The sequence below is a fragment of the Anas platyrhynchos genome, chromosome 5, assembly GCF_047663525.1.
Source record: "Anas platyrhynchos isolate ZD024472 breed Pekin duck chromosome 5, IASCAAS_PekinDuck_T2T, whole genome shotgun sequence".
Lineage (NCBI taxonomy): Eukaryota > Metazoa > Chordata > Aves > Anseriformes > Anatidae > Anas > Anas platyrhynchos.
Window position 1 is genome coordinate 44001902 of NC_092591.1, and position 24097 is coordinate 44025998.

At 38.0% G+C, this 24097-nt stretch overlaps 2 protein-coding genes across 3 annotated transcripts in view; both read left to right on the forward strand.

Annotated features, from left to right (window-relative positions):
* The first annotated feature begins 611 nt into the window (after positions 1-611).
* On the forward strand, positions 612-20351 carry G2E3 (G2/M-phase specific E3 ubiquitin protein ligase). 2 transcript variants are annotated; one of them, XM_005020601.6, is made up of 17 exons: positions 612-753; positions 1320-1435; positions 2850-2905; positions 4470-4567; positions 6217-6318; positions 6826-6950; positions 8001-8166; positions 9305-9411; positions 9665-9781; positions 10720-10844; positions 10950-11079; positions 11749-11874; positions 13047-13357; positions 13901-14082; positions 14266-14438; positions 15278-15477; positions 16282-20351. In XM_005020601.6, exons 3-17 carry the CDS (start codon positions 2872-2874, stop codon positions 16512-16514), a joined length of 2229 nt encoding a protein of 742 aa, XP_005020658.4. In that variant the 5' UTR covers positions 612-753; positions 1320-1435; positions 2850-2871; the 3' UTR covers positions 16515-20351. The 2 variants fall into 2 exon arrangements, with proteins under 2 accessions (XP_005020658.4, XP_038035501.2); XM_038179573.2 differs by having other exon boundaries at positions 683-753; positions 1325-1435.
* A 155-nt stretch (positions 20352-20506) lies between these two features.
* SCFD1 (sec1 family domain containing 1) overlaps positions 20507-24097 on the forward strand; it is a 43136-nt gene continuing 39545 nt past the window's right edge. The window contains exons 1-3 of the mRNA XM_027457856.3: positions 20507-20657; positions 23145-23215; positions 23974-24062. Of these exons, the coding sequence (XP_027313657.1) occupies positions 20627-20657; positions 23145-23215; positions 23974-24062 (191 nt within the window). The 5' untranslated portion in view covers positions 20507-20626. The remainder of the gene's footprint in view (positions 20658-23144; positions 23216-23973; positions 24063-24097) is intronic.

The following is a 24097-nucleotide window of genomic DNA, read 5'->3' on the forward strand; positions in this document are numbered from 1 at the left end:
GTGCAGCTAGCAAACTTCAAGCCAGACAGCTTGCAAACATGATAAAAGATCTGGGGCCCAGCTACTGGGCGAGCTGATATCTGGAGGCCAGATACTGCAGACTCCAGGTTTGGCAGACGAGTTACCAGGGGCAGTATAGGTCTGCACTAGGTATGGGAGAGACCACTTTGGGTGGCAGGATAAGGTGGGCGATCTGCTAGCATGCTTTAAGTCTAATTAGCCAACAGTTAGGAACAGAGACAGGACATTTCTATTCACATTTGTGTGGCTGCAGCATGTGTGTATGTCAGGCCTGTAAAGTCCCTGTTCCTTTTGCTGTTTGTGCTACTTGTCGATTTGCTGTGGCCAACAGCGCGCACGCGTCCCATTACAGCAGCGTTCAAACGCCACAAGCGTTTGTGTAAACACCACACACAGAGCTCGAGCTGAGGAACTCCATTTTACTACGGCAAACATTGTTACCACGACTGTGACATTGACTAGAGGCAAAACTGTGGCCGTGCAAGCGAGATAGCTTAAAAAAAAAAAAAAAAAAAAAAAAAAAAAAAAGCTGTTGTAGGGTCCCCACAAGCCCCCCAGCTCCTGACGCCCCCAGCCCGGGAGCTCGCCTCAGCCGCGCCCCTCCCGGCCCCAGGGGCAGCGGGCGCGGCGCTGGGCGGAGCAGGGGAAGGCGGTGGCTTCCGCGACGCCGGCGGATGTTGGGGTTTGAATTGCCTGTCAGTTAGCGCGGGCGGCTCCGGCTCGCAGCGGCGGGTGAGTGGAGGCGGCGGCGGGCCCGGGCTCGGCCCCGCCGCCTGCGGAGTGGCGAGGGGCGGCCTGAGGGGGGCGGCGGGGCCGTGCGGAGCGGGCGCTTCCCCCCGCGGCAGGCGCGGTGGGGCCGTGAGGCCGCCCCGCTGCGGGCGCTTGGCCGCGGGACTGAGGGAGAGGAGAGGAGAGGGCTGGGCGAGCCGCGGGGAAGCCGGCCCGGCCCGGCCCGGGGGGTGAGGGGAGGCGACCCCCGGCCTGCAAGCGGCACGGGCCGTGGGGCCACAGCCGGCGGGGCCGGGCAGCCCCGGGTTGTGCCCTGGGGAGAAAGGGTACCCGAAATTCTGCCTGTTACCCCGTCCCCCTGATTAACACAAAAGTTTTTAAAAAAACACCTGAGGGCCTGGGGCAGTGAATTGCTCTAGAGCGCAACAGAGCTGCTATCGCTGCGAGGACACTTTAGCCCGTTTAGGCAAAGAAATAAATTCTGTTTACGCCCTGGTTTTACAAGCACCGGGTGATTACGTGTGCCTGTCTTGCAAATAGGCTAACACGGGATCGCTTTGTCCCTGCAGAACAGGTGGGCAGGTCCTTCGCATGGAGCCCCAGCGCCTGCCTTGCCGTATCCTTTGACTTGCAAATCTGGGCTCTCGTGAGCGCTTCCCCGAGGAAGCAGGAGCAACCCGCGGGCGTGAGTAGCCAGTTTGTTTCTTTTGCTGGAGCCGGGGGAAGGGAAGGGAGGGGATTCTTTTCTTGTTTCCAGACAAACCAGTGTTTTCTCCTGCTATGTCTCTTTGCAACATAATAACGTGAAAAACGGGTCTTGGGTGGCTTTATGTGGAATTTCTTTGTTGCACTAGGTTGTGGTAGAACCAGGATTGTGAAACTGGCAGTGGCCGTTCCTGGGAAACCCTAAGAGAAAGGAAGAAGTATATGCTGTGGTTTTTGTCTTTTCTCCCCCTGTCCCTAATTCAACATCTTTATTTTTTTATAGTTTAGAAAGGAGGAAGTTTGGTTTTGGGAAAACTGCACCTGTAATTTCACCTGACTGTTGTGTATACTGCCACAGCCTAGACTGGTTGCAGCTTTGCTTGTTTTCATTTTAGATTGCTTTCTGGCAAATGTCTCATGTCACAGTATTCCATTTGCCTGTAACAAAGTACAATACTATAGAAAAGTTGTTTCATACTCGAGTTCCTTAGGCTTCCTTTTCATCTTTCTCACTCTTTGTTACAACCCTCCTCCTAAAACTCCAACCAAATAGCGGCTGCAAGACTCTATTTACAAGTGCTCGCTGCAGCCTGAGGATTGTTCTTGGAGCCGTATCTGACAGTCATCTAAACTGAACCGTAGATAGCAAAGCTCCAATAGCTCAGTCTATCAGGCTTCCCCTTTTTGGAGGTGCAATTGGCTGCCTCCCAGCGCACTTGGGCAGGTATCAAGGGAATTGTTCACCTACCTGTGAGGTCAAGCATGGACTTTCAGGCAATGATCCCAGGATGCTTGTCTTCCTGGTCTATGTAAGGTGTCCTTCAGCTCCTGAGAGGAGGCAAACAAAAGATCTACAGGTTTGTACCTAAAAGGGTTGTTCTTCTTTGCACTAGAGAAAAAATAATCATCTTAGGACTGCTTTGATGAAGTGTGTGTTATCTTTTTTTTTACTTTTTTTTTTCCCCCCCCAAAGTTGTCAAGGAAGTACAGCGCACAGTGAAGGCTAGCTCCCTCCATATCTATGTGTTTTTTTGATGTTGAAAATAACTACAAATGCTTTATGGATAGGCCCACACATAGAAGTCCGATGTGGCAGCTAATTTTCCAAAGAGAAAATAAAGCATATTGTTACTATTTTGAGGAAATAAATAACCAGCACTTAGTACATTCCATTAGTGCGGGTGTATTCTGAATATTTGCATGCTGCTTTTTGAACTCCTATCTCTTACAATAACAGTTGACTTCTAATATTATTTCTTTTGTTCTTGTTCCTATTTTAAAAACTTTACTGAGTTTGAGGATTTTTCTGAATTTAAAATGAACAGTAAAAACAGTACATTGTGGATTCTTAATGCACTAAATGTATTTAACTCTTCACCTCCTTTTCATGATAGGCTGCTAGAAGAACTCGCTAGAATGAGTGAAAGCAATTTTGACATTCAAAGTCCATGTAAGTACGGTTGTTTTTTTTTTTAATCAAAGTAAGTAAGGTTATTTTATCAAATAGCTATGTAAGTCCTAAATCTGTATATCTAATACCAATTATAAAATGCTTTAATTGGTCTGAAAGAGCAGGTGGATTTTCAGTAATCAAGTTGTGTTGGAACCGCTTGTCTCAGAATAAAAAAGAAATAACTTGTAAACTTCCTTGGGTTTGTGTTTGCTGTAAGCAGAATACTTACGATCTTTTCTGCAGATGTTTTAAGAAAGTAACCTTGAAAGTTCAGCTGTCACACCTCATCCAGCTGTTCAAGATGTATTGTTCAAGAAACTTTTTTAGGCTGAAGCAGTACCTCTTTCTTTACTATGACTGTTCTTGGTGTTACAGTATCAAAAATATATTTTTGTATATCTATTAAGAATTGAAGGAAAGAAACTCCATGTCTGTGTATGTCCAAGTGTGTTGGTGGGTTAGGAACCCCAGAAATGGGGAAATCCCCCAAGGTTTTAGCTGACAATAATATTAGTCTCAAGTCCTTGAATGTTTTGAAACTAGTATATATTTTAAAAGGTACTGTTAGCATGTGACTTGATAGTCATGATACCAGTAATGTTCTTTATAAATATTATCACATAGGTATACAAATAAACAATTAAGCTGCTTCATGGATTTCAAGGTGGTGACATCTTTGTATATTATACTAAAAAAATTTTAATGTAGTGTATTTCACATATTTAGACATTCTTGACTGTTTAATAATTATCTGCAGATATGTTGGGAAGAACATTTTAGTTGAGAGCAAAATCAGCTTGTGAGTTTGCTTGGATGATAGCCCTCTTCTGAATCAGAAGGCAGGTGGAACCTGTGAAGTGTTTTCATGCTAGGGAACTAGAAAATAAACAGTACCCACTCTTACTTCTTTACTTACTGTGGAATTCAACATTTCTTAAAGAGAGTTGGGTTATTTTTATTGGATCCCTTGAATTAAACATATTTGTGCTTAAAGATATTTAAAAAAAAAACAAACAAAAAAAAAAAACAAAAAAAAACAATGCATTGGACAAGTCCTAACACTGTAATCAGTTCTACAAGGAGTCTGCAAAGATGTCACTATATATACTTGTCCCAGCATCAATCGTGTGAGCTTCAGTACCAGGTAATCTAGCTGGGTGTTAAGTTCATCTCCCAGCAACAATCCTGCTGCCCTAAGGTGGCCCCTTAGCATTTGCATTCCTGGATTGCCACAAGACAATGCTGTGGATATTCCTTATCTCATCACCAAGGAAAACTTCACTCCCTTACAGGGAGTCATTCTGCTTTACTTTACTGGGAGCACTTTACTGCTCCCAGCCAGTTTAACCCTTTTTGCAGTCAGGTCTTCTTCCCTTCCACACCAGATCATTCTTTGGGTCATGAATTACCTTTGCTGAAAAGCGACAATTTGAATTTCCCCTTCAGTATCTACCGTCCTTTATCATGTAATCTACTTCAGGATGCATGCAATTAAAAGAGATAAGACTTACTGCTTTACAGCTCCAGTATGCTCACTGCTCCTAACCATTATGTTTTTTAGCCTGTGTTCTCTGTGGATGGACAGACAACTGTCCTGAAAAGTATGGAGAAAAAAAGACCTATGTGGAACACAATCTCACTGTTCATTATTACTGTTTGGTAAGTATGTGATACTGATCTTGAAGCTCTTTTGTTTTTACCTGCAAAACAGTAAATGCAACCAATATTAAATAGCTGTAACTCATCCCAAATACTTCATTGTAAAGTTTGAACTGTCAGCGTAAACTTGTAGCCTTGAAGGCTTGTATACCTGTTGGGTGCAGCAGATTAAATAAATCCCAACAAACCTTTAAGGTTTAAGATGAGGGGAAATGGCCACAAGTTGCACCAAGTGTGGTATTTATCACACTTGTAACTTTCCAAAATGCATGTTCTACTTATACTACCTTCAAACTCTAAAGCTCAGATTTTTGCAGATGACTTAATAGGTTGGATATTAAATCCTTAAAAGATAAAGCAGAGTGGTGGAGGTTTTCTGGGGCTATGTAAAGATATTTCTGTCTTATATTAGTTTTCAGCAGCTAAGGAATTTTAGGTCTGTTTGTGATAATATTGTTAGTCACATGTAAGGCCAAATGAAAAGGTAGAAAACAGCTTTTCTTGGTGGAGCAGAACAACTAGGAAAGTGAATGCTTGTAACACTTGAGTATTATGAAGTTGTTAAATTACTGTTTTATAAAATATTGAGGTTTTATTCTAAGAAACTTCCTATGGTTGTCTTTTAGGCTTTGGTTCCCACCTCCTTAAAAACAAATGAACATGATTTTATTAAAACATTGCAAGTACCATATAACAAAAGAATTCTAGAGAAAAACTAGCTGTGCATCTTATTTCATTGCCAAATATCCCACACTTGAGAAAAAAAAAAAAAAAGATATTTCCTTAATCGGTTCTGGTATAAACCAGAATATCATGTGTATTAGACTAAAAGTATTGACACAATTATGTGGTTAGAAAATGGTACTATATTGCAATTTTGCTTCTGAGAGAACTATAAAATGAGATTGGAGGGAATATAAAAGGTATCAAGTTCTTTAGTTATTTAAACTCTGTGATATAACTGCTTTACTGAGTTATTATCAAGCTCTTGTGACTTGCCAAGTTACTGGAATCTGTTTTTATCCAATTCTCCTCCGAAGTGAATTACTTTTGCTCTTAGGTTGCACTTCAGTACGGATACTTCCTACTGTGCTTCATTATCTCCCCAGCACAATTGTCATTCACATTAACTAAACTAATTTAATTGTATTTCCTCTGAAGCTTTATTTGATGAAAGTAATTGTTTGACAATTACCCAAGTAGTCCCTATATTTTGAAAAGGAAGATAAAATACTCCATCTTGAGCTTTACAGTATTATGTAAAACTTTGATGTTAGGAAACTATTTTCATATTACTGATTACTGTTCCCTGTTGTCCCATATCTGATGAAGATCATCTAAGTGCGTAGATGCCTTGGATCATTTTCTAATCATTATGTGCATCTATAAACAGGGTTAGATTACCTGGCCATTTGCCATATCATCAGTCTAGAATACCATCAAGTGCTTGGAAATGTAAATTACTCATGGCAGATTTCAGTGATTTTAATGTCAATGTATTTGGGGCCAGAAAGAGGCAACTCTGCTCTACTTAAAATGTTTATACGAGCATTTTTAGACTAAATGTCCGTCTTCTATTTAAAAAATACAGTGTAGGTAATTTTAAATCTTTAGGTAGATGAATCTTTTAATACTTCTTGTTTTCATAGTTGATGTCAAGTGGTATTTGGCAGAGGGGAGGAGAAGACGAAGGTGTGGACGGATTTTTGATCACAGATATTAGAAAAGAAGTTAACAGAGCTGCAAAACTGGTAAGAATGAAGTTTGCAAGGAAAAAAGAGTAACTCTTCATTAAGCGCACACAGTGTCATCTGTGGGGTTTGTTTTATTTTCTTGCCCAATTGGCAGTGTGTTAAGCCTATTCAAGCATCTGAATCATTCCATATCAGTATCGAGTACAGTGGGTTCCTAGAATCCCAAAGCCATAATAAAACTTGTAGAATTTTTCTGTTATCATTTCCTCTGTGTGTTGCAGATTAATTAATGAGAGTAAATCATACATGCATAATGCCTTGTGGCATTATGCTGAGCCTTGAGCTGATGTGCTGTAATTTTAAAGATGCAACTGAACTATAAATACTGATAAAGTAACTTGTATTTCAGCTTACAGGTAATTGTCAACATGCGTATAAAAACAATACGTAATCAAATTCTCTAAAATAACTATATATCTTTGAAATGTGCATAAAACACAAGGAAATAGTCATTTGTACTTTAGATGTTACTATTCTTTTATTTTAAAAACATATTCTTCCCAGAAATGTAACATCTGTAAGAAGAAGGGTGCTTCAATTGGATGTGTAGCTCCCAAATGCAAGCGAAGTTACCATTTTCCTTGTGGGCTACGAAAGGAATGTATTTTCCAGTTCATGGAAAACTTCAGGTAAGTTTGGTGATTTTATTGTGTGTTTTCTCATTTCAGTTCTATTTGTACAGCAGGTAATTGTTTGTTTTTTTTTAATTGTGGCCACTGGAGAGGCTGTTAAATCAATGACATCTGGATTATCTGAAGGGGAAAAAAAAGTCTGATTTGTGGAAAACATGAAGACAAAATTTACATTGCTGAAAATTCACTTTATATGTACTAGTTACATACTTTTAAAGAAGGAGAATGGTTGGCATTTGGCTTTATTTTCTTTGTTTGTCTACCTCCCATGTGTTTGTGGAAATGGCAAGTAAAAATCCTCACCTTCCTTCCCTTGGTTTGTCTTGCTCGTCTGCCAGCAGTCAAAATACACTATGCTATTCCATTGTGTTTCAAAACACAAGACTTCGAGATCTGCTTATTAGAGGTAGACTGCAGGAGAAATGAATTTAGTATCAAATACCTAATAATGGTTTTATGCTCTTTTACAAGAGCATGTTTTGATAATGTTTTCATTCTGCCTACTGTGAGTTGAGTTTGCAGGGTGGGTGCATTTAACTTTTAAATGAACAACTCATGGTTTAACATGAAGTCAAGCACGTGTAAAAACAATGCATTTTCAGAAAGATTTGTTCTACAGCTGCACATCCTGTCTTACTTTGAAAATCGCGGGTAAATTTTAGAATTCACCACGCTACCTAGACTTTGTATAACCATTGTGCAAACTCAAAATTGATCCATTAATGTCATGGTAACATTGAAATATAGGAAGAAACTGAGGTTCTGATGGCAGGAAATGTAATTTGGACCAAAATAAATATTGACAGAAATGGGGATATTATCCCCATAATTTACCAAGTATCAGTTGGCAATGTGCTTTTTCCTTACTGTTGTTTTATTGAACTACCCTGTTAGATACATGATTTGTTTACTTCTGCCTCTTTTAGCTTGTTTCAAAGTGTTTAGTCAAAGGTATCATAGGAAATTCATTTTGTTATCTTCATTTTTTTGTGAGGAAGGTTCCTAAAACATTGTTTTCATAAGGGAACCTTGTGTTGTTATTTGTAGATCTTACTGTTGGGAACATAAACCAGTTCAGATCTTACCGGATAAAGAATCTAGAGGGCCTTCACAGTGTACGATATGCCTGGATTTGGTTGAACACCTTCCACTGTACAGTGTATTGAAAAGTCCTTGTTGTAAAAATGCTTGGTTTCATCGAGAATGCTTGCAGGTAAGACAGGTTCTCCATTTCTTTTTTGTCCATGGAGTCCATTTAAAAAAAACATGGGACAATTGCTTAAAATTATGTAGAATTACTTAAGGATAATATGACATGGAAATACATTAGATTTCAAGAAAGATATCGAGGCTCTGGAGCACAGAGAAGGGCTGCGAAGCTGGTGAAGGGCCTGGAACAAAAGTCCTGTGAGGAGTGGCTGAGGGAACTGGGGTTGTTTAGTCTGGAGAAGTGGAGTCTCAAGTGAGGATCAGGGGAGACCTTATTGCTCTCTACATGAGCAGTGGGGAGCTGGAGGTCAGCCTCTTCTTGCATATAACCAGCCATAGGACTAGAGGGAATGGCTTCAAGTTGTGCCAGGGGAGGTTCAGGTTCTTTCTTCTCAGAAGGAGCAGTCAGGCATTAGAACGGGTTGCCCAAAGAGGTGCTGGAGTCACTGTCCCTGGGAGTGTTTATGGAAAGGTTGGGCCTGATGCTTAGAGACATGGTTTAGTGGGTAATAGAGGTGGCTGGGGGGATGGTTGGACTTTTCCAACATTAATGATTCTATGATTTGAAGGACAATATTAAAATTGTGTTTAGGACACCAGTGTGTTACAAGAAGGATTTTTTAAATGTTATTAAACTTTTTCCCTGCTGTTTCTGCATGTCTGACATGCTTCCAGGCTTTGGTTCTTTTTAAGAAACAAGTTCCACCTAGGTAGCTGCCTTCTTTTGTGCTACCATTGTGTGCAGAATCTGAATGCTAAAAATGTCATTTGTCAATAATCAATTCCCTTTGCCTAAGTCCGTAGTTGGAAAAGTTATGAGGTTCTTTTTGTAAATTCATCCTAAAGCTGGAGAATCTGACTGAAAAGAAGGATTATTCTGTCACTTATGATCCTGACCCTTGCATTTGAACTGTTGAGAGTGTTAGAGACACTTGTCCCCTAAAGGAAGAAAAAATATCATTTGCATTAAGGTCAAGTGGCATCATTATTGTCATCAGACTTAACATGCATGACAGGATGGTGTCCATGAATTTTATGGCTATAGATGTTAAGACCTATATTGTATTCTAAGGATACTAATAATTCAATAATTGTTTTGGTTTTCTGTTTTTTCTTTTCTCCCCTTTTTTACCCTGACACAGTATCAAGCTTTGAGTGCTGGGATATTTTTCTTTAGGTGCACAGTATGTAATAACAAGGACAAATTTCAGGAAGAAATGTTGAGAATGGGCATACACATTCCAGAAAAGTAAGTAACTTTGTAAATAATCAGTTTTATACAAACCTACTTTGATACCCAATGTAATATGAATCAAGTGAAACCCTTATGGATTTGCTTAATATCACTTTTGTAGATAGTTATGTTTAATTTCTGTGTTGCAAGGTAATTACTTCACCCTAGGTTGTTTTTTTCTTTACCTCCTGGGGATGTTTAGTTGTTGCTAGAATGTTACATGATCAGAAATACAGTTATAGTAACAGACCAGCTACCTTGTTTATAGGGATGCGTCTTGGGAACTTGAAGAGAATGCATATCAAGACCTGCTGCAATGCTATCAACACTGTGACATTAGAAGATGTCTCTGCAAAAAAGGAAGAGACTATAATGAACCTGACAGGTATGACATTTTTTCCAGGAAGATCACTTGGGGATGGAAGGGGTAGTTCTAACCACTTACTGAGGCAAGGCTGTGAGCCATCCATTCATGTGAATGGCAGCTAGAATATTGCCGATAGCTTGGAGAGGCTTGAGCGATCTTATAAAATGCTTTATTCTGCTCTACCATTTGCTTAATTTTTGATCAAGTTCATTTTCTGTATTGCTTTTTATTGCTTTATTTGTGAGTTTCTGATATGTATGTTTTATTGAAATGAGTACTCTAAGCTGTCAGGCAGAGCTTCTACTTTGAAGATATGTTCACATGGTAGGTTTTTCCCTGTAGGTGTTAACTAGTCATTGTGCAGATTTGGCCAAGCATTGCTTGGTTCATTCTTGGTGTATGTACTAATTGACTTAGCCTTTAACGGTTATATCTTTTGGCTCGCAGTGTTTTAACTCCTATCAGTCATGTTCTGCTTTAGTATATTTAAGCAAATCTGAATAAATGTAGACAAAATTCTAGCAGATATTTAAACACTATCATTAATGAAGAGAATTATTTAGAATGTGTAAAAACAATCAGATATGCTACTTTCAAGAACTCAACATTTTGGAAAGCTCAACAGTGGTTTCCGCTAAAAAAAAAAAAAAAAAAAAATTTTGCTGGCTAGCAACATGAGGACAAAATACTTGCTTTAAGCTATTGACTTCAAGGCAAGGCAAGGGTGCCATACTCACTCATACTCATTTAATATAAGGTGCTAGAACATGGGTAGTTGTTTTTCTTTGTTGTATCCATGAATTGTAAGTACACCTTGTCTGAAGAAAGTTCCCCTTACATAGTCTTACCAGATCAACAAATTATGCTCTGTTATTTTAGTGTCTGGATTAAATTTACTGTTGAGTTTTAATCAGTTTCATTCTTCTGTGTAATTCTAAATAAGTTTTTAATTTTAGTAAGTGGGAAATAAAGCGTTGTCAGTCTTGTGGTTCCCGTGGAACTCACTTGGCCTGTTCGTCTATGAAGTCATGGGAGCAAAACTGGGAGTGTGTGGAATGCAGAAGTATCTTTGCAAAACCAGGTAATGTTAAAAATGTGATGGTGACTTCTTCAGATGGTAAACTTTAAAAAAAAACGTATTTTACAGCTAGCAAATTCATTAAGTTGATATCATTTCACAATGCAGGGAAATACAGCAAACAGAAAAAGCGTTCTTTGGCTACCTCTGAAAAGACAGATGGGACAACTTGTTTGCTGGAAGAGCCATCTCCAAAGTACCCTCGGCAGTCACCTGGATCTCAACACAGCTTTCTCCAGTGTGTAATTTTGTAGAAGAAAACAGATTATAATATAGAATAGTATTTAATTATGAGGAGGTGATGGATTATTGTGTAGGAGAGCCTTTTTGTAGTAAATTGCAAACTGAGTAAAGTTTGACCAAAAAGTTTCGTGATTGCAGTTATCCAAGTAAGATATGAACACTGTAAATTTGCTATAGTTGTTCATATTTGGTGGCATGCAAGCCAGTTTTTAGGCTGACAAAATAAGATTCTTGTAAAGGGAATATTTACCATTTAGATGTAATGTTAAGTGTACAAATGGCAAAACTTAAAGCTAAGGTTCCCTATCTGTATTTGTGCATGTTAAGTATGCTTGAAATCTAGTTTACCAACACTTTCATATAAATTGTGGTTTTTTGTGCAGTAATAGAAACTTACCAAGTCTGTAGAAATTAGTATTTTTAATTTAAATATTGTACTAGTCAGGACTTCCATCTCATAGATAGGATGCAACAAAAAAAAAGATCCTAAAACCACTTCATAATAAAACACTGACTTTTTTCTGAAATTGTAATTCACACACTGTTGGGCTTAATTTGAATAAACATACACATTAGTTTTGGTATTGAAACAGTGGGGAAAAGTATATTTCTACCTTCAAAAAAAAAAAATTAAGCTGCTTTTAAAATATCTTTTTGCTTATAGATCACCAAAGATAATATGCCAGAACAACTTATCACCCTGCTCACGCCTAGAACTTCCACCATCCAACAGAATGACAATGTCTTTATCTCCACTGATGTCAAACAGCAACTGGTCCTTGAGAAAAAAGTACTTTTTTTTTTTTTTTTTACATTGAAGAGTGATCTTAGCACATGACTTCGTACCTATTTCCTGCAGAAAGAACGTGGTGTGTGTCTGTATGTAGGTGTAGCGGCTATATATGTGTGTGTGTGTTTATATATAGTCACTAAGATACTGGAATGAGTACACTGAAGTCATAAGATGTCTTCTGATGTTTCTAAATGCTAGGGGGGCATGTTAGGGGAGAATACAGTGATACCTACTGAGAATTTTTAGGTTGGACGGCAAGGGGATCAAAACCCAGAAACATATATTTGTCCTGGAAGAAGCATAGCTAGACATTCTTTAGAAACAAGATTTTATTTTATTCCCCTAATTCCTTTTTTCAAATTAAACATGTCCTGAATTTTCAATGTTTTTGCATTTGCAATATAGAAATAGTTGGTGATTTTGCTAAAATCAGATATAGTACATTTTACTGTATAATATTCACTCAAAGGATACAAAATTCTTTGTCTTTTAAGTACTTAATTTGTGAATTCTACCTGTGTAATATGTGCTTAAAAACCCTAATGAGGGAATTAATTACCTACAGTGTACAGGGTATTTTAAAATAGTGTTGGTGGCAAAGTTTAAAGAAAAAAAATGAAGAAGGGGCCTTATTTAGGCTGGTGCTGTAATTTTTTAATGGGAATTGAAATATTTTTCCTTTTCAAATATATATTGTTATTATAATGACAAAGATATATATATATATATATATTAGTGAGTAGTTGTAAGAGTAACTTGGTTACAAAACGTCTCTTCAAATGCAAAAAAATTTATGTGCTCTTCAATTTCTCACTTGTCTCACATTGTTCAGACATAGAATGATGTGAGAATTGTTTGGCACCTCATTGGTGTAACTAGATTGGCGCAAAAAAAAAAAAAAAAAAACTATTCGCTTTAGGCTAAGGTAATTATTTTCACTCTCTTTTTTCCTAGCTCTTAGATGTATTTTAACTCTAGTAGCGATTTATTTTAAGATTTGAAGAATCTACCCCAGATATTTTCCTTGTATAATTTAGGCAGTACTTCAATATGCTAAAGTGTTTAAGAGTTTTTGTTTCTCTTAAAAGAATTTTGGTTACTGTCTGTATAACTCTGATTGCTCATTGAATCATAGGTTTCAACTGGAAATTCATACAATTTTCTTTTAGGCAATTAAGAACACAAAGAAGGGAAGTTTCCAGTATACTTAAGGAGTTAAAGCAACAAATTAGTACAAAAACTACAAGGCTTAACATCAATACAGAAAATATCTGGAATACTGCTTTAAAAGGATTTAGGCAGCGTAACTTCAGACCTACAAACACCATTGAAGTAAAGTTCACAAACTGCAAAAATAGATTAAAGACAGATACTTCTACTGAATCAAAAAACCTTTTCTTCCAACTACTAATGGGACATCTTCAGAATTCATCATTGTTTGAGGGCTCTTCTGCAAAGAACCTGTCCCTAGATTTGCAAGGTACTTAAATGCTTTGTTCAAAAATAAAGAACTATGTAACTTTAAAGTTTTTTGTCTTCAGCCAGTGTGACTGTCATTTTAAGATCAAAGCCACGAAGGTCACAAATATGTGGATTTTCTTGCATTCCTTTTCTAAACGTGTAACACTAAACATTTAATTTCACTGCTGTTTACTTTTTAGAATAAAGCAATATTTGGTGTAGTTGGAAATCTTTTTAACTAACGAGAAAAATACAGCATGTAATTAGACTTGGGACTCTTATTTTTGTTCCCTGCAAGTGAACAAAATTTCCTTACATTTATAGAACATTCATCTGTGAAAACATGCTCTCTAAAGACCCAAAGCTAACTTCTTTGAGTTCTTGTGCTTCAAAATTAAATGTCTTACTGGTCTTACTGTTTCAAGCAACAGGAGATGACAGACCTCACTTGTTGCATCCTCTAAAGTAAGAGTGAATTACATTGAGATTTTTTTATAAAAAAAAGAGGATCACAAGATGATTTTTAGGGGTATATAGTAAATACATTTTGCTTCATTTTCAGCTCTAAAAGAGAATCTATATTTTGAAGCTGGGAAAATGATTGCAGTTTCTCTAGTTCACGGTGGTCCATCTCCTGGTTTCTTTTCCAAAATATTGTTCAATTGTCTTGTCTACGGTCCAGAGAATGTGAAGCCAAACTTGGACGATGTTGCTGATACTGATGTAGCACAAACAATAAAAAAGGTAAATAAAGCTAAACTTATTGGGAAATTCTTCTTCAAGTCTGTATTTAGATATAAGGGCTTATTAAATGTAACCTTAGTTCAAATTAAAATGCTCTCTCTCTCAACCCCTTCCCCCCCCCCCCATGAAAATATGTACATATGTATGTAGTAAACAAATTCCTAACTTCAATCTTTGTTACAGATAAAATATTCAAGCAGTCTGTCTAGCCTACAGTCAACTATACACGAGTGCTATGATTTCCTTGCTGCTGCTGGATGTTTAAGACCTATAACAGATTTGTGTGATAAGGATATGCTGGTGAATGACTTATTGACCTATCATGTAATCAAGAGGATTATTTCACCCTTAGAAAGGTTTGTTTGGGTTTGTGAATTTTCAACATTCCTCTTTTTTTCCATACTAAAATACAAACTAATATGTTGCTGAAACTTAATTTCACGTGTTCGTGATTATTCTCCATTTAATTGAATGAAACAATCTGTAACTTTTGGTGGATCAAGTAGTGGTTGTTGACTAGTTTGTTAGTTTAACTGGAAGAATGAAATGATTATGTATCTGTTTAACTTCAGTATTTTTTGTCTAGTCTGTTCTACTACTTGGTTGTGTTCTTTTTTTTCTTACTGTGAAGAGGGGAGTTTGTCATTCTATAGTTTATAAGTCAAAGACCTTAGCAGTAGAAAAATTCTATTGTTTTAGTTTTAATTCAGAAAAAAAAAATCAAATTTGAGCCTTAAGTTATCAACACTTCTAAAATTTAAGATGTCTTTTAAAGCTCTAATTAGGGAGTGTGTAGCATTATGATGGTGATGATGCACACAAGTATAAATTGACCTTCTTAAATGTAAACACTGCATCAGTGTTCCTATGTAGTAGTGACTTCATCTAGGGAAAAGATTTGCAACTGTTGACTATATTTTGATTTGTCTCTGAACTTGTAATCTAAATTCATTTGCTCACTAAAAAGGTATTGGATGGTAGGTTTTTTTAATGGATATGTTTGGATTTATACTGAACATCTATTGTGTTACCTGTGACAAATTTTAATAGACCAAATCTCTGAGACATATGAAACACTAATTTAGAGTATGAGGATTTTTTTTTTAAATTAACCTTTAAAGTAACTGGAGTTCATTTAGCTACTGTGTTTCTGATGCATGCTTGGTCCTTTTTTCTTTTTCTGTTCTCCTCCTAGTTTTAGGCAAGGATTGAAAACTCTCGGTGTGCTAGAGAAAATGGAAATGCATCCAGTTGCATTCTCTAGCATATTTTGCCACAAACCTGAAAGACTTTCAGCAGAAACTCTCTGTGACCTATTTACAATCCATTGCTCATCGGGTGTAAAGGAAGTTGGAGGTGCTGATTTTTGGATGGGTTATTTGCAAGATGTGGAAAGTAAGTAATTCCCTCCCCCATTCCCTGTTTAAGGCATTTGAACTAAGGGGAGATTTAGGTTAGATATTAAGAGTTTTTCATTCTGAGGTTTTCACTTAAAGGGTAGTGAGGCACTGGAACAGGTTGCACAGAATGCCCCGTCCCTGGAGGCATTCAAGACCAGGCTGGATGCAGCCTGCTCTAGTGGTTGGTAAACCTGCCCAGAGCAGGGGGGTTGAAACTAGATAGATGATCTTTAAGGGATGATCTTTAAGGTCCTTTTCAACCCAGGCCATTCAATGATTCTATGATTTAATTGCTGGTATACCTATAGGGTTTGGTTTTCAGAGTTCACTGTGATAAATAAAAAATTTTGAGTTACCTGTCAATTCCTAATTGTCCCCACTCCCCACCTCTTTCTTAACTTTTGAAACTGCTCAATAAAACTGCTTAATAAAAACTTGAGAGCAATAATAAAAACTGAAGTGATGTAGAAAAAGTATTTTAACCCCTTCTCTTTGGCTATGCTGTGAACATATTAGATTGTTTAAAAAAAAAAAAAAAAGGAAGATGTGGTATCTGTGGTGTCTCTTCCTGCAGAAGTATGGATTATTTTTTTGTCTATTGATCTAAGATTTTTCAGAACTAACCCAAGTGGATTTTTCTTGCTACAGTCTTTATTCTTTGGTCATGTAACTGCACGTTCATCTGACAGGGGTTCTCTGATTTCACTATTTCCCCTATAACACTATTTCCCCTATCACATGCAGTATATGTTTTATGGGTGATAAACAATGAATAATATGATCTAATTCTGTTTTTTAGGTGGTGAGTCTGTAGTGACGTTGGAGGATATTCTGTACTTTGTAACAGGTTCTTTTTCCATACCGCCTATTGGTTTTGATCCTGAACCTACTATTAAATTTCTGTATGTAGGTTATCCCATTGGAAACAGACTCCTGAATTGCTTAGAGCTTCCAATAACAAAGACATATGAGAGTTTTAAAAATAAAATGGAGCTCACCATCAGAAACACACTCAGAGTCGAAAGAGAATGAATAGTTTCGCTACTAAACTGATTGTTGGAAACTTCAATTTTCTCGGGGAGTATCTGCTGGCAAGGTGCTATTGGATTTTTGGATTGCGTGTTCTCTGCCTTTTCCCACTTGTCCTCCACAGGCATGCTGAAAGTAGTAATCTTCTAAAATGAAAAACTGTTTTCAAATTATAATCTTTTTTTTTTCTTGTTGAATCACTTCTGTGGTTTGAAGTTGGTTTTATGAGCCAGCAATCTCTTGCAGAAGTAATTAAAATAGCGTTTGTGGTTGTTTTTTTTTTTCCTGTAGACTTAAATGAAATGTTACCAAATTGTAACATTCTAGCAGTCTCCTAGAAGTATGTTGACTGTGTTACTTACGTACTTCAGCAACTTACTTCTCAAAGTCAAATCAGGTGCTGTTTTTAAGATAACTGCTGTAGAGCTTTGTCTTAAATCACTGTGATGCAGTTCTTCAGTTTGATGTTGTTATTTTCAGTAATTGTTTTTATATTGATGATTCATTTACATTTTGGTTCTTAGGAACCTACGAAATTTAGGAAGCTTGAAGTCTTTAGGTTATTTTGTTTAGAGCGTTAAAATGCAATTGAAACTCGGAGAAAACCTAGGCAAAATAATCAGGTGCAAACAAAATCTGGTTCAACTTGAGTTTCTTCTGTTAAAAAAAAAAAATCTTTGGCATTTGCACACGTTTCTGCATTCTACTGTTATATAGTAGTTTTTTTCTATTTTGGCTATATGTAAAATTAAAAGCTTGGCGTAAGTCTTAAATATGCAACTATAAGTGATCTTTCAAAGTTAAATATAAAAGAGTAAGACAATGTTATTGTATTGGAAATCATAGAAAAAAAAAAAAAGGGAAGTTTCTTTCCTGCATAGAAGTCAGTATTTTCATATGAATAGTCACTAAAACTATGTTAAATTTCAGTCTACCATCAAGCCTCTTGTCAGTGTCTGACAGTTGTCTAGATTTTATTCTAACTACAACTGTTCAATTTTAGGTGCATTTTGAGTAAATCCCAACTGTGTAAAATATTTTAATTCTGCAGTATTTGTATAAATAATGTTAAGCCATAAAAGACCAGTAGTGAAATTCCTACATAGTAACACAATATTACTAGCACTAAAGCTATGATATTGAAAGAAAATTTAAGTACAATTAAGTACAATTTAATTTTAATGAATACAGGTCTCTTTTCTGAATAACTTTTTTCCCCTTAATATCAGCTTGGTCACTTATACTGTGTCCCAAACACAGGTTATTCTGGATATGTATATAGATACATACATGTATATATCTATATTTTTTTTACATTTTTCAAAATACTGAAAAGTAAACATACTTTTTTTTTTTTTAATCAATAAAGCATGTTTTTAATTGAAAATACAGGCAGGATTGCTTTTCTTTCAAATGTCTTGGTAAGAAAGTACAGTTAGTGTCCTGTATAAATGTGGTGCTTTAAAAATAAATCAAAATGAATCCAGGTTCTGGTTTATGGTTCATCACGTTTTCCTCCCATTAACAAATTGTATTACTAGATGCTAATTATGTAGCAGCATACTGCAATGAAGACCTGTGGAAGTGGCAGTCACTATTTGGGACTGTGCTATCTGGTTAAAGACAAAGAAGCTGATGTGTATTTAAGTTACACAGGTCATTTAACAACATGTAGGTATTTTAAAATCTTCCTTAAATTGCTACAGCATCTCTTCATTTCTTCTTGTTATACAGAACTCTCTCTATCATTGGATAATAAATGTGCATGCCCACTTGTTTTTGCATTTCAAAGTATTAAGTTAATTATTCAAAAGTTTTGTTCAATTACATCTTTTTATTAGCTACTTTGAAATAATCTCATCATAAATCCTTTGATTTGAGTTTTAAGAGTATTTTAAATTAAGGTAGGAGTAGTGGTGCTTCTCTGATTTTGAGCCAGAATTGTGGCAAAGTCCCTTTCAAAATGAACTTTAAGCTGCTAGTGACCTCTTGCACAACATCATTTAGCTTTTTTATATACTAAATATTTTCTCATTCTCCTATGATCTCTTTCTCCAATAGCATGTCATAGTTTTTGAATGCCATATAGCCAATAAAGTTTTTTAGATTCTCAATTGCATTCAGAATAATGTTACCCTTTACAAAGAAAGCAGTCTGTTGTTAATTGATTTGCGTAACAAGGACTCACGTTCATTTTTTTTAAAATACAATTAATCTCCTACAGATAGAATATTATGCTTTGAAAATGAGTGGTGTACCCAGTGCACTATTCTTTTTTCATCTCTGATTAGAGGTTAATGTCATCTGTGATAAAATCCATTTGAAAACTTGAAGCAATTTCTTCAGCTGTACTGACTGACCATCAAGTTTTTAATTGATATGGTAGGTCACTGAAGTGGAATACTGTTGGGTAATTTCCTTGTTTTATATAAATGATAACTAGAGGCACATTGAAAACTAGGCAAGTTGCTTACTTTAAGTATTTCTGCAATGCAAGAACAGTAACTGTGTGTATGCATTAGCTGTTGTATTTTCCTCTATTTTTATAGAAGTTGCATCCTTCATAAGATTTGACAAGACCATATGAGAACTGTTACAGTCCTCTTTGTGTTTAACTGGCCAAAGAACTTTCACTGCATCAACTCCCTAAGCTTCCCTTAACAATTTTTACATAATACAAGCTATTTCCTCAGGTGATCATTTTCTAGCAAGCAATATTAGGTTACTATTAGTGTTTTTGGCATGGTCTCTTAATATACATATAATTTTCAAAAACATGCTCTATTTTATATATATGAAAGCCAAGAGATGGGAACTTTCTAAACTTAATTTCATCCATGCAAAGGATGCTAACTAGAACCAGCTGTTAGCATTTTTGATGAAATATACTAGTTTTTTCCTTGTATGTTTGTACTTGAAGTCTAAAGCATCATGTGCTGCAGCCCTGACATTTTTCATTGACATGTTCAGTCTTGGAATTAGAAGACCTGAAAAATTTTGGAGGTATAACCAAGCAGAGCGTTAAAGTCATTAATTCACAATTGCATTCTGCATATGCATTTAAAAATTGTATTAAAAAGTAATTCAAGTAGAAGGAGATAAAGCATATTTTGTAGCCTCCAGTTTTAAAGTTCATCTTGATTTGTGGGAAAGCATTTTAAAGCTCAGACTTTACTGTTTTTACTGTTTTTTTTTTTTTTTACCTAAGGGACCTGTTAGTTGAATAAAAGAAAATTGAGATGTAATAACTTCTGGTATGTCAATCTTAGTGTATACAGCAAATTAATAATTGTCAAAGTATTAAAGTTTGTAAAAACAACACAACCCTCTAATTTTGTATTGCAATAATTTTTAAAATTTATGGTAATTCGAGTATTATGCAATTATGTATAACTTAGTAAATACTTTCAGCTCTCACTCAGTTGACTGTGCCATTAGTGCCTGTAATATTGCAGCTTCAAGCAATATTATGTGAGAAGTGTAGCATCAGTGTTGAAATACTAAATTGTGGGAGATAACTGTCATGTATATGTTCAAAGTGCAATAAGGGGTTAAATTACTATTGTGTTAAATGTGATGTTCTTTACTGTTTTGCTTTTGTTTAATGGGTTTTAGCTTTGGAAGTGTTATTACTGTTTTCTCTACTTTTGTTAGCTTCTGTTATACACGTTTTGTATGCATCTATTGCATGTTTACCTCACTATCTTTGTCAAAGGGGGAGGGGGGCTGTTCCTACTGCGTTTCTAGCCTGTATAGTGCGTCCTATGCCCTGTAACGCACAGCTGTTTGTACTTAAATCCTCTACCTTTTTTTTCCCCTCAATAAATTACTGAAAGCTGATGCCTCTATTTGAAACACCTGCCCTTTCCACCTAGTTAACTGATTGCCTCTGCGCCACTTTATTTCTCCAGCAGCCCTTCAGCTGCTCCTCATACACGCCCGGTGTGAGTAAAGTCACAGCACCTGCACCTCCTGCCCTTACAGCGGCCCCGGGGCCGCGAGGCACCCCCGCCCGCCCTCGGCACAGGCCCGCTGCGGCCCGGCCCCGCCACGTCGCCCGGCTGCTGCGTGCGCGGCCCGGGGCGGGGCGCGGCGCCCGGCTGGCGGGGAGGAAAATGGCGGCCGGTATCCGGGAGAAGCAGACAGGTGAGCGGCTCCCCGCGGCTCCGGGGCTCGGCGCCGGCCTGCCCGGCACGGGGAGGGGAGCGGGGGCGGCCTCACGCAGCAGCTTGGGCTCCTCCGGCGGCGTCTTCCTTTCCCTGGCGGGTCCCCGGGGCGGGATGGAGGCTTCTCGGCTCCGCCGCCCCGGCTTTCCCGTGGGCCTCCTTCCCTCCTCGTCCCCCGGAGGAGCGGGGGGCCGGGCGCCCGGCCGGAGGCAGCGTCAGGCCGGCGGGGAGTGCGGGGCCCTGGGACGTGGCCGCAGCCGCAGGTGTCGGTGCCGTGTGGTGGTGCCCGGGGGGGCTCGCTGGGCGCGGGGGGAGCTGTGGCCGGGAGCCGGGTTGTGCCACCCGTGTGGCGGCTGCCCGTCTGGTGAGACAGATATCCACGGGAAACGGCGCCTAAAGCCGCAAAAATAAATCTTCAGCTGCCGTGGTCCTGCGCGTACAGGGGTCTCGGAGCGCGCGTTGACCCCCAGCAAGTTGGGAGTACGGGGCTAACAGCTCCAGCTAGCTGCACAGGTTTGCTGTGTGTGGGTAAAAGGGTTGGTTACTCCGTCCTTGCACGTTACGGTGAGTTTATAATTAGCTCTTTCATCTCTCTCGATGCTGCATTGTGGAGCTCTGAGCCATCTGTTTGAACGTATTTCTAAAACACGAAACACGGCGCCTCTGTGTTCATGTTTACTTCCCGTGCTTGCAGAAGTTTCTGTCAGTAGTTTGAGCTGTGGTCTTGTTATCTCGATAACTGACCTGTCCTGGTGGCATAGAGGATGCTGGGTGCGTTTATTTAACATGGCACATCTGAAATCAAATGCCTAAAAATTCCAACCTGTGTCTCTGACCTTAAGTTTATACTAGTATCTTTCCATCTGTTCTGTACTGTAATTATACTTTCTCTAATCTCGTTCCTGTGACCACTTACCGTTGACCATTTACAATCCTTTCCTTCTTTTATATATCTTTCTCATAAAGCCCGATGTCTTTTACCCTTTATCGTATGCAGCTGTACTCTTTTCTTTCATGTCTCACCTTGTTACGTGATTATTTCAGTCGGTGTTTATACCTGTGTTGTCTTGCACTGGGGAGGTTACACGCGAGGAGGTAGATCAAACAACTAAAAGGTGTTCACCCAGATGAAAAGACTTCCATCATTTGGTACTTGTGCTACCTTGTCAGTGCACCATCTATTGTGCTTTGGTCCTGATCTGTAACCTGTTGGAGTGTGTCGTAGTACATCATGGTAAAAACCTGATCCTTGCCCCATAGAGCAGTCTGCCTAAACGTAAGGGAAATGCCAAATATGGAAAAGAAACCTAGAGACTTGCTGGATGTTTGTTATGATTGTCACAGCACATCAGTAGTCTGATCATTGTCTTTTGTAGAGAGCTGATGCCACGTTTTAATTTAAATGGCAAACTCTACAGGAAAGTTGCTTCAAATCCGGTTGTGCCAAAACGCCTAACTAACTTTATGCAGAATTGCTCATACAGCTTAGATGTGGGAGATGTCACTGGCAGCGAGGGAGTGAAGGCTTCAGGAACAGTCTGTAAGCAGTTCCTGGGATTGCTCAATGATTTAAAAAAGTATTAAGCAACATGGAAGGGTTGATTCCAGGGGGACCTCATCTGAATACTGTGCCTAATCTGTTGCTCACTGGTACAGAAGTGTTCAGCAAAGACCTACCAATGTGGGCAGGCACTGGCGCGTTTACCTAGTCAGGAGAGGCTGTGGGATGAGAGCTTGTTCCGCCTGAAGGCAGCTTCTTCAGGGAGCCAAGGGCAGCCTCCTAGCGCCTGATGAGGGTGCTGAGAAGATGGAGCCAGGCTCCTTGCAGCAGGGCATGGCAGGAGGGTGAGGGACAGTGGGCATGAATTGAAATGAGAGGTGTTCAAACTGGGTATAAGGAAAACTTTCCTACCATGAGTCAAACACTGCAAAAGATTGCACAGAGTGGTTATGGCACCTCCATTCTTGGATGTTTCAAGATCTGACTGGGTGATACCCTTAGAAGCCTGGGGTGGCCTCACACAGAACCTACTAGAGGGAGAGGGTGAACATCTGGGGTCCCTTCCAGGCTGAGCTGTGATACTGTAAACCTCGTGAAACTGCCCTGCGTACTGTCACAAGCTTCATTTTGCTTAGGAGTTAGAATTTAATCAGAAAGATACTGAAACTATTTTTAATGCAAAATGTGATAGAATATAGCCCATATAATTAAAGATAGAGATTCTTTCTGCATGCTTCGGGACTTGCTTCTTTTCTTTTTGCGGTGTCTACTGGAGCCCATAAATTCTAGTTAACATGTTACGTGTCTGTCAAAAGGTGCATAAAAACAATGTAAATATGACTTGCTGCACTAATATTTTATGTTTTCCCTCTCAAATGTTTTAAAAGTCTGCTGATGTGTTTAATGGAAATGGAATGTATCTTGAAATGTAAAGAGAGCTAAGCATTATTCTACTTTATTTTCCAGTGGCTTTGAAACGTATGCTGAACTTCAATGTTCCTCCTGTTAAAAACAGCACAGGAGAGCCAGTATGGAAGGTAAGTACTATTTGAACTGGAATGGGAGAGTTTTATATACAGAATATACTGAAGTATATTCTCTATGTCTTTAATTTATAAGGAGTATCCTTCCTGTGTGTTATGAGTACAGAATTAAATATCAGAGTTGTTGAGAAAAATACATATTTCTTATATTGGCTAATTAAATGCCTGATGACTCATTCATTCTTTAGGCAATATATATATAGGAGGACATTTTTGAAATATACTTAAGTCTCACATATCGACAGAAACATCCATGATACCTGACAAGTAAACTCACAAAGGAAGAAGTCCGTGGAAAAGGAAGAACTATTGGTAGCATTACATTTAAGACAAGCTGAGCTCAAGTTGTTCTCATTACGTTTAAAAAGTAAAGTTGTCTCGTGAAAAATTTTTGCTATTGGAAAGCATATATATTCTGTTTCTTCATCTATTCTATTGTCTATTATTTTTTTCTCTGTGTTTCTCCCATTTTTTCCACTCATATCTAGTCAGATAAATTCTGGTTCACAGTAACAAATTTCTGACAGCAGATCGTTGTTTGACTGACATTTTTCAGAAGGAATTGATGAATTTTTACCAGTTTATCATTGAGGTTTTTTGTTCGTTTGTTTGTTTGTTTTTATCTTTGTAAGCACAAATGGAAGTCCATGATAAATGAATGATTATAACTTTTAAGGTTAGGACAGTAGTTCCTTAAGCCTGAATTCCTGTATACATTGTTTACATCATAAAAAGTTGTGTATCTGTTTCAGGTTCTCATCTACGACAGATTTGGCCAAGATATAATCTCACCTTTGCTGTCAGTGAAAGAGCTGAGAGATATGGGGATCACTTTGCATCTGTAAGTATTTATTTTATTTTTTTAGTAATTTTATG

Bases quoted from the DNA above. Each gene is read 5' to 3' on its own strand.
- G2E3 (XM_005020601.6), top strand. From the start codon at position 2,872: ATGAGTGAAAGCAATTTTGACATTCAAAGTCCAT. The intron at 6,951-8,000 runs GTAAGTTTGGTG...TGTTATTTGTAG, and splicing joins CAGTTCATGGAAAACTTCAG to ATCTTACTGTTGGGAACATA. The intron at 13,358-13,900 runs GTACTTAAATGC...CTTCATTTTCAG, and splicing joins CCTGTCCCTAGATTTGCAAG to CTCTAAAAGAGAATCTATAT.